Source organism: Coniophora puteana, assembly GCF_000271625.1.
Source record: "Coniophora puteana RWD-64-598 SS2 unplaced genomic scaffold CONPUscaffold_11, whole genome shotgun sequence".
NCBI classification, from domain to species: Eukaryota; Fungi; Basidiomycota; class Agaricomycetes; order Boletales; family Coniophoraceae; genus Coniophora; species Coniophora puteana.
In genome coordinates, this window is record NW_006913063.1 from 594,006 (window position 1) to 609,175 (window position 15,170).

The 15,170-nt window shown below is 50.6% G+C and overlaps 7 protein-coding genes across 7 annotated transcripts; 4 read left to right on the top strand and 3 right to left on the bottom strand.

Annotated features, from left to right (window-relative positions):
• Window positions 1-525: 525 nt before the first annotated feature.
• On the top strand, window positions 526-1,521 carry CONPUDRAFT_167770 (uncharacterized protein; the record flags this gene model as incomplete). The annotated part of the gene is made up of 3 exons (XM_007773861.1): window positions 526-539; window positions 592-1,136; window positions 1,188-1,521. The coding sequence occupies 2 exons, from the start codon at window positions 526-528 to the stop codon at window positions 1,118-1,120; spliced, it is 543 nt and encodes a 180-aa protein (XP_007772051.1). The 3' UTR covers window positions 1,121-1,136; window positions 1,188-1,521.
• Window positions 1,522-2,355: 834 nt separating this feature from the next.
• On the top strand, window positions 2,356-2,767 carry CONPUDRAFT_92100 (uncharacterized protein; the record flags this gene model as incomplete). Its single annotated transcript, XM_007773862.1, has 2 exons — window positions 2,356-2,528; window positions 2,683-2,767. 2 exons carry the CDS (start codon window positions 2,356-2,358, stop codon window positions 2,765-2,767), a joined length of 258 nt encoding a protein of 85 aa, XP_007772052.1.
• A 575-nt stretch (window positions 2,768-3,342) lies between these two features.
• On the bottom strand, window positions 3,343-4,076 carry CONPUDRAFT_84083 (uncharacterized protein; the record flags this gene model as incomplete). The annotated part of the gene is made up of 3 exons (XM_007773863.1): window positions 3,842-4,076; window positions 3,714-3,779; window positions 3,343-3,651 (listed from the first exon to the last, which is right to left on the bottom strand). Exons 2-3 carry the CDS (start codon window positions 3,726-3,728, stop codon window positions 3,346-3,348), a joined length of 321 nt encoding a protein of 106 aa, XP_007772053.1. The 5' UTR covers window positions 3,729-3,779; window positions 3,842-4,076.
• A 798-nt stretch (window positions 4,077-4,874) lies between these two features.
• On the top strand, window positions 4,875-6,761 carry CONPUDRAFT_167771 (uncharacterized protein). The gene is made up of 9 exons (XM_007773864.1): window positions 4,875-5,029; window positions 5,093-5,181; window positions 5,239-5,397; window positions 5,464-5,722; window positions 5,779-5,792; window positions 5,851-5,969; window positions 6,023-6,126; window positions 6,181-6,315; window positions 6,381-6,761. Exons 1-9 carry the CDS (start codon window positions 4,929-4,931, stop codon window positions 6,745-6,747), a joined length of 1,347 nt encoding a protein of 448 aa, XP_007772054.1. The 5' UTR covers window positions 4,875-4,928; the 3' UTR covers window positions 6,748-6,761.
• A 1,474-nt stretch (window positions 6,762-8,235) lies between these two features.
• Window positions 8,236-11,579, bottom strand: CONPUDRAFT_39787 (uncharacterized protein; the record flags this gene model as incomplete). The annotated part of the gene is made up of 12 exons (XM_007773553.1): window positions 8,236-8,526; window positions 8,577-8,743; window positions 8,807-9,001; window positions 9,048-9,447; window positions 9,504-9,859; window positions 9,917-10,190; window positions 10,240-10,456; window positions 10,506-10,588; window positions 10,639-10,817; window positions 10,859-10,966; window positions 11,018-11,297; window positions 11,349-11,579. Coding segments are annotated over 12 exons (2,781 nt in total), but the record flags the coding sequence as incomplete, so codon positions are not given.
• A 37-nt stretch (window positions 11,580-11,616) lies between these two features.
• On the bottom strand, window positions 11,617-12,407 carry CONPUDRAFT_75500 (uncharacterized protein; the record flags this gene model as incomplete). Its single annotated transcript, XM_007773677.1, has 3 exons — window positions 11,617-11,732; window positions 11,789-12,310; window positions 12,374-12,407. 3 exons carry the CDS (start codon window positions 12,405-12,407, stop codon window positions 11,617-11,619), a joined length of 672 nt encoding a protein of 223 aa, XP_007771867.1.
• A 521-nt stretch (window positions 12,408-12,928) lies between these two features.
• On the top strand, window positions 12,929-14,342 carry CONPUDRAFT_156867 (uncharacterized protein; the record flags this gene model as incomplete). Its single annotated transcript, XM_007773865.1, has 7 exons — window positions 12,929-13,285; window positions 13,343-13,453; window positions 13,511-13,594; window positions 13,648-13,770; window positions 13,818-13,940; window positions 13,996-14,105; window positions 14,165-14,342. The coding sequence occupies 7 exons, from the start codon at window positions 12,929-12,931 to the stop codon at window positions 14,340-14,342; spliced, it is 1,086 nt and encodes a 361-aa protein (XP_007772055.1).
• Between the last annotated feature and the right edge of the window lie 828 nt (window positions 14,343-15,170).

Genomic DNA, 15,170 nt, shown 5'->3' on the forward strand with positions numbered 1-15,170 from the left:
AAGAAGCTGCACAAAATGAAAGAAGTACGGAGACATACCTCGCACATTCATGGTAGCATCAACCCGGCGTGGTGCCTCGAGAGAGGGGTGGACAGCATCCGATTTAGCCGACGAACCTTGTCCACCCCGGTTCGGCCCTCCGAACCTAAGGGGGTGGACAAACGGTTATGGTAAGTCACTTTAAGCTCCGATTTCCCACGCCACTGCGAACCTATGGTCGAAATGGTACAGTATCTTCCAACCAGAATTCTTTGAGACACCTGTGCTTCAGTTGTTTCTTGTTATGGCCACCTCCCATAGCTTCACCGCAACCAAGAATGAACATGAAGATGGAAGCCTGTAATAATAGTCAAATTACCCAACATACGGGCGACACAACTTGGAGAGCTTCAGTCACGGGAGAACACCCTTACGCGTCTGCTCCAATTAATGGTTTGGGGGGACTGATACAGATGTTTGATAGACGCCTCGGTCCCACCCTGTCACTCAGGCTAACCGGATCCTAAAACCTCACAAGCGACCATGATGCCCTTTAGACAGTACCCGCGGCACCCCATATCATTACACAGTCCTCATCATTCTCCTTTAAAGAAATTCTTGGAGCAAGTGGCAAGGGCCAGCAAGGATCATCAACGGTGACAGGGAAGTGGGGTTTCACCCGCGCAGGACGACGGTTCGCGTCACGACCGTCACGCGTGACCGTGCCCCTGTTGCGCGCGAGCGGATCCCGGGTGCCGGGGCCGAGCCGAGGCGGGACTCAGCACGCCCGCCCGCTCTCGCTCTCGCTCCCGCCCCCGCCATAGACTGCGACGACCGAGCAACGCGCTCGACGCGCCAGCATGTGTCGCCGACGTCGACGTCGCGGACAGACCACGCACGCCGACGCACGTCGCCTCAAGGAGCCTCAAGGAGGGCGACCAGCGCCCACGAGCGCCGCGCTGCCGGAGGTACAGCAACCTTCCTCGGCTCGACAAGCAACGCGCCAAGCCCGCGATCTGACACACGGAGGCATGACCTCCTCTCCCGCATGCGCAGAAGAGCGCGCGAAGCGCGACACAAGACACTCGGGAAGGACTCACCGGGTGTGTTGAGAGACGTCGAGGGCTTGGGAGGAGAATGAAGATTGAGAGGGCAAGGTGAGTGGTACCTTGCTAGATTTTGAGCACGAGCTCACGCATTGAGTTGAGAACGCGAAGCAATAGCCTCTGGCTTGATCCGTCGCGGTTACGCGACGGCGTTTTCGAAGCGCAGGGGATGTGACAGGTCAGTTCTCCAAGCGAGAACTGTCGTCCGCCCACTTCGCAGTGCCCGCAAATTACGCCCAGCCTCCCTCAATTCTGCGCCAAAATTGATTGCGAAGGGCTTCGCACACTGCAGAACGACAGTTTGGGCCCTTAGAACGACAGTTTGACCCTGCGGACGACAGTTTCGGCGGCATTGCTGGGTGAGTCATTTGCTTGCTTTCAAATCTCCTCCTGTTGTTATCACCCTGTCCCACCCAATCCATGTACCGAGCCTCCCATGCACTTGTTATATAGTTTCTGCATACATGTGAGCAATACAGCAACTCCAATTCACCAACAAATCACACATACAGTAAGATCTGCTTATTTGCCGGTTTTAGGATATCTAGTAGCAAAGTTTCTATTGATAAGTAACAAAATGGTAACAGAGAGCGGTCACCCGCATGATAGCCTAACTATAAACTAGCTACAAACAGGTTCTGGGAAGGGGTTGGGCGATCTCCAAGCTACGCGACCCGGGGGCGCGGGCACAAGCTCGCAAGCGAGCGTGATCGAGCGTGATCGGACAGTGACAAGCCCCTGAGCCGCGGGACCGTCGCCCAACGACGGTTTCGGCAGCGGCCGCGCGGGAGGAGCGTGACGCGCGTGACGGCGAACCGTCGTTCTCCCGAGAGAAGTGTTGGGGGGAGGTTGGGGGAGACTGGTGACCTCTGACCACTGTCGGATGTCGGCTAAAACGAGGCACCGCCACCGAGGAAACATATCGCGGGTTGTTACAGTCGCTCTCCGACTTTCCGAGTTCTCACAATCTCCATACAAGTGGAATGCTGCGCTCGCACTGACCTTACTCGCTTCACGGACCCTGTTCACCCTCTCCCGCTTCCCCGGGGTTTCAGCCTCTCCAAACGGCAGCGGATGTTCACCTTCCTTCAACATCACCTCCAAGTTCACTTAGACTCGTGAGTCAACGTTTCAACCATGACCTTCCCCCTATGCTCTCCCTTACAATTGCCTTCAACTCCTCCGAGAACCCCTAGTGCTGAACGACACGTAACGTTCGAGCATCCTCTTCGCACCCTCAGCGTCGCGTCACACTCCGCTGAGCTCCAGCATGGACTTTGAAGGCGACGCGTGCTCCTCCGCATTAACCTGTTGGTGTTGCATCGAGCGGAAGATAAGGGCGGGGGGAGATGGAAAAGGAGAACTGGAGTGGATAGCTTACCAGTGGAACGACCAAGGGCAGGTGTTCTCCCAGCCTACACCTGTCAAGCTTGTTCACAAACGGTGCGTCGTGACTCGTTGCTTCTATGCTGTGGGCTGGTGCTTACGGTAGATTTCACGACTTTCTTTCCATCTCGCTTTCTCTACCCGCTATGCCACCCACTATACCTCGTATAATCGAACCCGTTCGCCTCATTTCGCGCTCGTCATCATGTAGGGCCTCCGTTCATAGCCTTCTCGCGCTCGCCATACACGTCCGACGCATCTCCGGCGGCTACAACGCATTGGTTTTATCCTTGTAGATCGCATCTGCATCGGCGCGAAGAAATACATGCACGTCTACAAGCGGGCGACGTGCACGTGCATGTGCATCACGTCCGTCTCATGCATCTGCTCATACACTGTGCAGACGCTCTTCATTTGCACGTGACTAGGTCAGTCTCGTTTTCATCATCATACGTAGCTTCGCATCTGTCTCTCTCGTTTGTCTTCGTCTTTTCGCTCCCCTTTGGCCCTGTTTTTGCTCCATTTTCTTTGCTCATCCATGCCTATGTTTGTACCAGACCTTGACCTTCCTGCTCCGCATGCTTAGCCGTCTGACTTCGTCCGTGCGTATTGATTCCCTCGCCTCGAGGGGTAATACCGTTGACACTTTACCTTTTTGCAGGAGCCTTTCTTCCACTTTCCGTCGCCGTCTTTGACCTGCTCGATCATACACGTACTACGGCCGTCTCGTGATGAGTGGCTATTCATATGCCGCTGTCACCCTCTTCCACACCAGCAGATGCGCACGAGATCGCTGTCTATTATCTGTTCTCCTCGTACCACCACCATCTATCTCTGTCCTCCTGTCTCTGCCCATACGCCTGGACCAATGAAACTACGATGCACCACCACCACCCATCCAGTCACTTCCGCGTGATATCACAATGTTGCTGACCTCGCAACATAATGCCTCACGGTTTTCACCTTTCGGATGTACTCGCCAGAATATGCGGATGCAACGTAGCATCATGTCCACTGTACCGCACCTGATCCTCGGGCCCATATCAACGTGGAAGCCGTAAGTCATCACCTTTGAGTTGCTTAAACTTGTTCGAGCTGCTTGGACGATCGAGTGTGAGACGGCACGAGTTCGGGGCGAGAAGGACTCGGCGGTGAGTGCGGTGCTTGAGCATGGGTTCGGGTGCGTGAATTTACCTCATCATTACGCTAACGCTGGGTGGTGGCTTAATGATGCTCGTACAGACAAGCGGAGGGCATGCTATCAGACGATGAGGTCGGTCCCGCCGATGCGTATGCGCGTGGAGACTGGTGAGTATTCGCGCTTGCACTCACTAAGCGCCTTCGTGCTCATGATTATGTTCATCACCTAGTATTCAAAACTGGAAACGAATATAAGTACGATGTATCGGTGCCGTGGTGCCGTGTGCAGGCGAGGATCAATAGCGCTCGAGTATATCGGGCCGCCTCGATTCGAGGCCCATGACTTGATGGGGAACGTGAAGGTGAAGGAATCAAACCTAACCTTATTCAAGGAGCCTCTCAGTCGCCAACCTCTACTTACCTCAGAATTACATGTGTATCTATATGTTGCTTATATGCGAAGAATCCCATGTCAGACCTTGGAACCAGGCGACGGATAAATCTTGCTTCTCGCAGCCGGTCATTTTCAACGTCCAGGCGTGTAATAGTTCTCGAACAGGCACCAGCGCTTGAAAAGACGCTCAAATCGCCTTGCCAAGGCTTTGCAGCAAGCGGCGGCGAAGCTTTATACGATTTATGGGGCGTTCGTTGCTATTCTCGAATGAACCTATCGAGTGTGCCGTCAACCGTCTTCAGCGCGTGCTCACCGTCACCCTAAGCCCTATGCTTAAAGGCGCTCATCTGTTATCATATTGTTCGGCGTTCCCGACCATCCCACCCTTCCATCACCCACCATGCAGAGACAGCAACAGGCAAGTTCTAGCTCTACGGCAGTGGTTGAAGGTACAGTGACCACTTCACTGAGCTGTAACAAACAGAGCTACTAACATACCGACGGTTTATCCATTTCATTAGGGCAGCCGCCGGCCGATGATCTGGTCCCTACAACGGAGGCGATATTCAGCGAGTGCTCTAGGTATGTTGCGACAGCAGGTTTCTCGTGCTGTCATTTAGTACTTGTTTCCACAGATTCCGCATTCTCGTAGCAGGAAAGGTACGAGCTAGCTGACACTAATGCAGTCAATTTGAGTTTAACGCCGCGCTCTCCAAAGACAGGGGGAGGAAAGTCGTCGCTGATCAACGCGATCTTTGGCACCAAATTAGCGGTAAGCAGTGTTTCATCGTAATGCGTGCTAGCTACGTCTATTTGTCTCACTCTGGGTGATACAGGCCGAAGCAGAGTACACCCGCGGAGAGGCAACCATCGACCATGCTTTTGAAAGTGATATTAATCGCCGATTCGTACTGCACGACTCCATGGGGTACGAGGCAGGGGAAGTCAAAAACCTCGCCAAGGTCGAGAAGTTCGTGAAGGAAAAAAGCCAGGGTCCCGAGGCGGAGAGGTTACATGCGATTTGGTGTGTACTATTTTTGGCTGCTTCACACGGTACACTTTATCAATGGGATGATCGCACCGACAGGTTATGCATTTCTCCTTCGTACCACGGAGGTCGTATATTCGAAACGGGGGATGAAAAGCTGCTGAAAATGTTAAACAAATTTGACCAAAGTAGAGTGGCCTATTTCTTGCGTCCATCACGATCGAAGCTCAACATGGCCTATCCAGTCCCTCTCATAGTGGTTTTCACTATGTTAGACAATGTTGCAAAGACTATTCGGCGGACTGAGCGCCTGGAGCTGGGCCCAGCCCGAAAGAAGGCTCAAGAATGGGTGACAGGGTTATACGACCGGGAGAAGTGTCCAAGACCTTTCATATGCGTCTCAAGTGAGGCCATACCGTTATATTTATACTGAATCGCGCGCAGAGAGGTTTCTGACATATGGTATATAGCGAAGCCCGAGTATGTTGACACGTTGAAAGAGCTCACCGAGATTACCATGCATCAACTGGAGCCACCTGTGACATCGCAACCTGGGCTCGGGGAGGGAAGAAGCTCGTCCTTCCGCAGTCGCTTCTTCAAGAAGTCGAAGCACCTGCTAGCTAATCGTACAGATGATCAGGGACAGAACCAGGGCCAGACCAATAACCAGGTGCGCCTGGCCGCTGCGCAGATGATAAACCTTCCTTTGAAGATCAAGGCGTCAATCGAGTGAGCCCTCGTGTGTACTTCAGTCCCTGGGCTGCGAGCTGATCAGAGCGATGCAGCGTTGGAAAGCGAAGTGAGTCTCTTAAACGAGGATCATTGATACGCACCGTTCATGTTATCATGATGAAAAGAATATTGGAAAAACCTCCTCGAAAGTGCCTTCTTCAAGGGTCGTCCGCTCAAGGACTGCTTTATGACCATTCATCGTGACATTTTGGTGGTATGGAACTTTAACTCCGTGGTAGACACCGTGAGTGGTTATTCGTTTCTGGACTATTGGCGTTTTGACTGCACACGGCTTAGTACATGCTTGGCGATGAGTTTATCAATACGGTCTCGCACGTCGTTGATGATATCAGCCCAAGGGACAATCTCGATATGCAGAACGCGGCTCGTAATCCTGATATGTGAGTACTGTGATTTTCCTAGGGATTTCGGGTCCTCTTATTGACCTCCTGTAGCCAAAGCAATGCGCAAAAAGTGGCGACGGTAGCGGCGGCGATAAGCTCTTTCGCGCATCCCGCCGGTCTTGTCATAGGCGGTGTCACTGCTGCTGTCGTACTGGCGACATGGCTTTGGGGCGTTTATCAGCAAACGTATGTCTATACTTGTAACCATACCAGCGCTCAAGAGACAAACGTGAACTCACCGACCTTGACAGAAACGGCATTCTTCGGTGCATGATGGCGTCGATTGTCGCCCTCGTACTGATCATGGAGACGCTGTTCGACATCCAATCCTCGATTAAGGATGGTATTGAGCGACTGCACCCGACTGTCGCGCTAAAGGTTGTGCAGGACTATCAGGAGTCGGAGTTGAAGAAGCAGATCCATGCCGAGATCCAGACTTTCGTCGGATCGGGTTTGAGCGGCGCGCTCAAGGGCCGGGATGTAGTGATGGATAAGATTACCGAGCTGATTATGCGATATCATAAGGGCGGAGAGGGATATGAGATGTGGCATGAAGATGTGGCGAGTAAAGTTCAGAACCAGAAGAATGTACAGGTGCAGCCTTCCGGCGCCGAGTGAGTCCTTGTACTTGGTTACCGTTACATAATGTGTCCACTGCTTGTTGTAGTCCTTGAATGGTCTAATACAATTTAGTTGGTAACATTGCACTCTCCTACCCAGATGATTGGTCGTGTAGTGTCGCATCAATCCTAGTGCACTTATATTAATTGTCACTGCAGACAAACGGCGATTTTATCCGGGATGAAACCGAGAGAAAGAGGCGGCGAGATGAAACCCTTTTCCTCCGAGTTTTGGAACCCCCTTCTGCACAGGAAAAGGTATTCTTTTAGCCAACATTTGCGTCAATTTTGCGCTGGTAAAATGGACGGGTTACCGAATTTGGACTCTAACTTCCCAATTTGGACGTGTTTCTATCTAATCTCCGCACAGAAATGCAAACTCCGAGGCAAAAATTTAACTTTTCAGTAACTTTTCGCACAGCAAAAGATGGGTGAAAAAGGCTTTCATCTGTCCGCCTTCTTCAATCACTTTTTGTAACAGAAAAATCGCAGTTTGTCTGCAGTGGTACGTCGTCGCTCGAAAGTTTTCGTAATCGAGTCGGAGATTAAACTGTTTATAGTAATTGGAAGTAACAATTACAGCTATTTGCGAAATGGTTGACAGTCGCGCGGGGTCGAGTGTTCAAATAAAGAAAATGGAAATTTCTAAATTGCTCGTCGCGCGTCGCGCGGCTCGCTACTGTACTGCACCTGTTACACCGCAAACGTGTGCGGATGTCCATTAGACGTCCGCACACTACATCAGATTTACCCACGCGGTGTACCGCTCGTGGGCGTATACCGGATGTCGCATGGACATCCGGTCCCCCACCCCTGAGGGGCCCGAACCCGGATATCACCGACACCTCCGCCGTAGGTCCATGCGACATATAGCTTGTACATGTACATAGGATGTATATACTTGATGTCAATGAGATATGAAACGCTTTGGACGTACCTTGGACGTTCGACGCTTGCAACGCTTGATTCTGCGCGGACGCGCGCTCGCAGCTAATAATAATAATCAAGCATGTAAGTACATATGTTATCCAAAATTAACTGGATTGCACTATTAATGTACGAGGAACGAGCGTGACTCGAACATACGGAGGGAAATCGGCGAGTGATGAAGGTTCTCGTGATCGCGGGGTTGTGGGCGCCGAATAACCGAAATGAAGTGGCTTCGCGAAGACAGAAAGCGTCGACATCGGGATCCCGACGCGGCACCTTCCAAAAACCGTAATAAACCCCGAAGTCTGTCTGGTAAACGCCCGACACATGAAGATCAAACATGTATTGATTATGTACTACGCCTGTTAAGCTGCAATGTAAGTTTCTTGATATGACTCCCGCATACTGCATCGCCGACAATATTGACCTCTGGTAAATTAACCTCTACTGCTTCTTCCTCATCTGAGTCTGAGCTCGAGCCCAAGTCGTCCACCGCTGCGGCCTTGCTTTTCTTTGCCTCTCGAGCTGCAGCCGCTTTCTCGCGACGGTTCTCACGCTTGGCATCTTGAGACTTTCGGAGTTTTGCAGCGACGGCGACATGATGAGATTTTCTGTCAGGATAAAGTAAGGTCGGCTTGACACAATGACGCGGCAATAGTTTGCGAATTATTCCAGCGTTGTGTAAGGCGTGCATATTGATCACGAAGCGGCTGTCGTTAGTGTGATCAATCGTCCGAATAACCTTGTCCGTCTCGATCCGTTCTTGCATTTGCCTCCGAGACCCTTCGCCAGGCTTGCATTTCCCATCAATGCAGTCGTGCTGCGCCGAAAAAATGCAAAGAACATCCTGAAAACTATTAACTTCAATCTAGAATTCGCATTGGCGCGTAGACTGACCTTTGAAGCAACAGTTTTCTGCTCAGGTGCACCGGAGGCGCGATGCAGCACAGGCATCGCATACTGTGGGTGGAGATGATCACCCAAAGTAAAGCAGTCAATAGTAGTGAAGCTCAGCTGATCCGAGAGCGCGGATGCCGATTGAATGATTTCTACAATGCGCCCCGCTAATACCTATATAATCACCTTAAGTACAAGAATAAAAACATACGAGAAAGCGTCCAGTGAACTTACACATTGAGGTCCTGAGGCAAAAACCCAGTATCCGATCTTGCAGACATCTCCAGACCTTGAAGATACCGAGATTCCTACTTTCCACTGCCGTATTGAGGGCGGTATAGCAATTTGATCGATCAGGGATGTTGATGCCTTGGTTTTTGACCATGCAAGGGCAGGAACCTTCTTCGCTGGTGCTAGCGACACTTCTCCTGTAAATTACGATTAGACACAGTTATCTGATGCATTGGGAACGCGTACCTGGTACTGAAATGCGCTCTGGCGCCCATCCAAGATGGCGCTGGAAAATTGGGTGCAAGAGAAGCAGGTTGCGGACGTTGGTAGACGCCTGAACCCACTGATTGTCTTCAAGCCAGTATCCGCCACTCAGAACATGCTTCATTCGTTCCATTGATGCAAATTTCATTGCAATGTCACGACTAGGAGCGAGGTGGTTGCTGAGAACTGAGCAGAGACGGAAGATAGCATTGAAACACTCAAAGATCTCAGTTGAATAGCGCACGGCTGGTCCAAACCGCCGAATGTCCTCGCCGAGGTGACAGAGAATCTGTAGCTTCATTTTCTGAGTGATCTTGGATGGCTCGAGGTCGCTGAATGCATCGAGGAAGTTTGCCACCACGATATCTAGGTCTGACTGTAAATTTCAAGTTAATGAATGATAACATGATTCGGAAAAGAGCGAAAACATACCAGATATTCCTCGAGATTATCGATCTCAGGGATCCAGAGAAGAGCTCCCAAGAATCCCAGCGACTTGATGAGACTAAACTGCGCTGGACTGGCAAGGTCATGCGCATGAAATATCATACACTGCATGAGCGTCTTGAAGTGCTTGCCAATCAAGCCGTTCTTGTATTGCATCATATAAGCTGCGCGAATGGGAGGAACATTCAAACCGCTTATGTCTGTCGACTGAAGACGCAGCACGAATAGATTCTGCTGGTCCTCCTTCCAGTCCTTGTGAAGGAAATGCCAGGTATATTTGGCCGTACCGAGCAAGATGGTATGGAGGATTTCGATTGGGGTGTCTTGACAAGGGTCCAAACCTGCATGATTAATAAATGAGCTTTGAAAGTCTTGGTGATCCATATGATAACTCTCACCTGGTAGCTTGAGTAAAGGGTTCATTAGGTCGCCTTTTTGCGTCATGATCCAGTCATACAGCTGATCTGCAGCTTCTGCTGCAGGAATACGACTCTCAGCTTGGATCTGACGAGATTTCTTGAGCAAGATGTCGATCCAATGCTGGGCTATCTTGTCCTTGACTCCAGTCGCGGTCTGAAGCTCCTTGACAGCTTTCTCGACACCAAACATTGCCAGACTTAGCTGTCTGACCAATGTAGATCGGGTGTACTCTGCAGTTCTGGCTTCGCCAGGCTGTAAAGATGGTTAACGGGAGAAATTAGTACTGCGCTTGATGACGTACAAAATACAGTGAGTGATACCCCTCGTCCGACTCAACTGTTGTTGCAGGACCACCCTTCTTGCATTTCCGGCACTTGAGATTAGCGTTGGGTCCCATATGTGAGCTTTCTTCCGATTGCTGAGGATTATCCGCTGGAAGGTAAGGGACTCTCAGTACAATCTGACATGGACGCTTTGTGCTCGCATTATAGCATTTAATGGGCGTTGAATGCGTCGAGCTATGTAAATCAGAAACGGTCGATACAAAATTAATTATGCAGGGCTTACTTTATCTGATCCATGACCGCGGAGAATTGCTCTGGGGAAGTGGCATGAGGGGATGTGGACACAAATCGTACAAAGTATTCTTGCTACAATGCTTACTTTTAGATGAGTTCTGCAAATTAAGAGAGCGTCTCACCTGTAGCAATCGGCCTGGAAGATTGGAGTTTACAGTATAGATGTTGATGTGCTTATTATATTGCTTCGAACGATTGCCGGATACATCGTCGCACCAGAGGGGAACCATGACCACATAAAGATCATCTTCCCCGGCAAGCGTTCGAAGTTTAGAGGGCATTTCTTGCCCGGCATCCGAATCTATATGTATCTTTAACATACACTTGTGCGACAGCGAATACAAGAGGACTTACTCGTCCAAGGCAAGTGCGATTGATAAGCGGCCGCCAGGTCCAGGTAGTTCAGTTGGAACTCTGAAGCTGGCACGCTTATTGTCTCGCTCATTTTGACTGTCCATCCCTGTGCAGAATTAATAAGACCTGTGATGACCTTTTAAAGACTATGAAGTCTTACCTCCGGTGTAGCATCGACGCTGTAGCAGTCAGCGTACAGCTGGCGGTTTCTTTTGATCCAGATTTGAGGAATTACTAGCCGGCTAGAGACGAGGCAAGCTACCTCGCCAAGGTAGAACTGTTTTCCATTGGCCGAATACATTGGCATGAGCTCTTCAGGGCGGAACTCTTTCCAACGAGCCGCTTGCCAGACCTCCGAGACAGGGCCATTGCCCACATCTTCGGGGTAAAACTCCATGTGAGAAGCTACTAACGGATTGGCCAGCTCCTATCAGATGTTCATCAATAGATTCGTGTAGTTTTGCAAAGGAGAGCTCACCCTTTGAATCGTATCGCGGATATCATTGACGTAGAAATGATTGCCAAGTACAGACGTTTGGGCTGTGGGCTCTGAGCCACATCGCTTCCTCAGGGATTTTTGAAGCTGACGAAACGAATCAAAAGATGGAACATTTTGGACATTACACTCTTCCAGAACCCAAAGGATGAGACGCAGCTGTGCGCCTGAAATTCGAAGCCGAGGTAAATTATCGATGACGTCGAGCAGCATGGTCTGAGAATGTGATATGTCAGTACAATTTAATCGCTCAGAAGCTTGAAGCACGCACAACTTTGCTGGGGTAAGGAGCGTAGTCCGAGTCCATCTGGACATTGGCATTGAAGAAGTCGTGCACATCTTCTTCAGAAGGTCCGTGCTGTAAATCTAATTTACAACATGTTAGATAGTTAGCAGTATATGATGCTGTAAAAAGCACGCACCCATATCTCGAAAGTCGTGGACAACGTTCGACAGAGTGACATCGTCCTCATGGTCAGTCGAGTCCATGAAGTCCGCGCTCTGGGCATCCATCAGCAGGAGCTGAATTTGCTCCTGGATGCGTTCGCGCTCCAGAGCCATTCTCTCAGCTTCAATTGCCAAAGCATCCACGGAAGGGGGAGCCTGGAGATCTATAATCATGTCATTAGAGCAGTCGTCGTGATCTTGAGGTGTGTCGAGCGCAGAGAGCATGTGTGGGCGAGGGTTCCTAGCGATCAAAGGCGGTGGAATCAAGCTCATTGAGACACCTCCAGCGGTGCGATAGAAGAGTTCATAAGGATCTGAGACAGCCTGCAGATTGGCTGCCTCTGCTTGCTCAAAATTTCTCTGAACAGCCGTATGATGCTCTTGACTCTCGCAATGCTTCTTTTGGCTCGCTCTGGAGATCCATGTGGACTTGGGCCACACGCGAATACATTCCCGGCATCGAATCTTTTTGCTGTCATCGGGTTTTTCTTCGAAGACTGAAAGAGTTCCATTCAAAGTGAGCAAGATGACATGTTCACCGGCTATAATAACTTGCTTACCATCTGGCAGAGTATTCTTCGCAGTGCGCGGCATGCTGAAGCTAAGTTCAGTCAGCTCAGAAATCACTCTTGATTGCTGGGCTTTTGATCTTTTCACTGGCACTGTCAAAGCACTGTGGGGACAGGGGCGTCAAGTCGAAGTCGAAGCACGCCTGATTTGGTATTTCCCAAATCAGGCATTGATCGCACCAATGTTAATCTATTTACCCCTGATCGAACCTCGTCCGGACGTCTCGGGCACATCGACAGGGCCTCGCTCTGAGCTTGGACGGACGGGACAAAAATGAACCTTTATTGTTCATGCTTTGTTTATCGCTTTTTCCCTCCGCTTTCTCTCTCTCTCGCTTTTCCCCTCTCCCGCTTTCTTTCATGCGCAGTCAACGCACGTCTGGTGGCTTGGTCAAAGTGACCATCGCAAAGTGCGTACTCTGCTTGTGTTCTTTCTTTGTTTGCACTGACAGCATTGACTCTCGACCGGAGGGTTAAAATGGGCGAGAATTCCTTTCCCCCCTCTCCAGTGGCATTCGCCTCTCTCCCCCTCTCATCATCCATTGAATGTCCCAACAACCAGATTCACGTCCATCAACCCCCGCAGACGGTGATCTCGACCCCTTGGCAAGGTTGAGGGCCAGCCGGATGTCCTCGTCCTCCAACCTCTCGACAAACTCACGCAACATGCTGATCTCCGAGCCCGCTCTAACCCAAGAAGCACCTCTCACCTTCTTTCCTGACGTTCAACTTGACGCCAGTTTCTCTTCCCAAGACAGCTTCACCTTCGGCGGCTCAGCCACTTCAACAGCCACTTCCGCCTCTCCATGCGACATTCTGGCCAATATCCAGCTCGGAAACACCCTCAAGTCCGGCTTCAAGCTTTCTGCACAGGCCGAGAGGGACTTCGATGCATGGTGCAAGGTACGTGGCATTCCAATTGTCCTCGGGGACTTGAGCTCATCGCTAATATCATCTCAGAGTCCTACTTATCAGCACCAGCTCACGCTGTTGTGCCTATTCATCCTCTCCAGGGATCAGGCGGCTCCCCAAGTTGATCCAGGGCTGTGGAAGCCATCCAACGCGCTTTTGGTGAGTCATCCTTCCTCACGTCGCGTTGTCTTTCTGTAACTGGAGGTTTTTGGATAGGTCGACATCAAGACTTATGCAAGGGCGTTCGTGCTCTGTCCGTCCGTCTCACACTACCTAGGGAACTCGGCGAAATATGTATTGGTAAGTCCGTCTGTTGGGACGCCCTCGAGATAGCTAATAATCCAGATATGCAGGATGCAATGCGCTCGCTGCGGGTCACCTCGGTGCCTCCCGAGCACGAGAACTTTCAGATTACCAGCTCCCAATCTGCCATCAGCACCAAGCTCACGCATGTCCGAAGCAGGCTCAAGGGCATTGTAAGCACCCTTTGCATGCTATCGCTTCGTTTCTGATGCGTTATTAGGTGGGGTCCTGTAGCGAGTTGGGGTCTGAACACGCGAACATCGCAGACTTTGCGGTGCAAGCTCAAGCGCTTTGCAAAAGGACCAAGATCACTGTGGCGATGTATATTCGTCTCGCTTTCCTTGTGAGTCTCTAATATAATACATGCGATATCGTCTTGGTCCACTCAATGTGCTTAGCGTTGGGTTTATAACTCGTATCCCCAGAGTAAAGGCGATACATATTGGCAGAAGGTCGATGAATGCTTGAAGGACATGAGTAAGAAGTGTACTAATCTGACATTGAGCCAGTAAGTGTTCGCGTTTTCACCTTACTTCGCGATCGCCTGATTTATTTTCCCAATCTTAGGGATATGATAGATATATACAACAACGACGTCGAGAAGTACGGCGATCCCTCAAGTACTTCGCACAACGTCGTCGACAGCCACTCAATCGATGAGTGGCAGACGCGCTTGAATACTTATGCAGCAAAGGTGCAGCCGGAGACGAAGAGAGGGGCAAAGCGTACGAGGACTAGTACATGATGTCTATTAGATTTCGCTTAGTTCAGTCCAAATATGAATATGTTTAATTTCCAATTGCGATCGATATGTTAGAAAGTCTAATAACATACGGAGGTGACAGAGAATAATCAAACATACGGAACATAATCGGTTGACCAAATATATCATACCCGGCTTGTATGTCCATGGGACATCTCATGTACTTGGATGTCCAGTAGACATCGGGTATCCACCGGGCATCACGAAAACTCATTCCGATCTGAAAGCATTACATAAACTGTCCATCAGATGGACATCACGCGCGGGCCCTCATGACAGCCCCCGCTGTACATCCATTGGACATCCACACACGAGTGCGGTGTAGAGCATTAGACCTTGTCCATCGCATATACTCAGTGCCATCGCGTCCCTCTGCACCCCCTATCCAAGTCGTCTCTTAGTTGTCTAAGTATTCGCAACGACACTTCTCAAGGAGCCCGAGTCCTCTTAGTGAGGCTCCCGATGAAGCCCCAGCAGTGATTCAAGCAATCGAACCTGAAACCCCAGCCCGACCCGTGCAAGCTGAACCGGTAAAACGCGGTCGAGGACATTGGTGTGAGGGTGCGAGGGCGGCCAGGGGCACCTAGATTGCGACGTACAACATCACCCGTTTCAGAGTCCCTGAGCCTGAGAGAGCGGTAGAATGTGCTCTCAGAGAAGCCAACGCGCTGCAGGAAAGTCTCAGTGGGAATGTCGCAGTTGTCGTGGAGGTTGAGAGCGGCAATTTTGACGTTTCGGCTGATTTCACGGTATGGCATAGTTGAGACGTTCGACTCAGAGGAGCATATATTAGAGCACTCGTTCACTCTC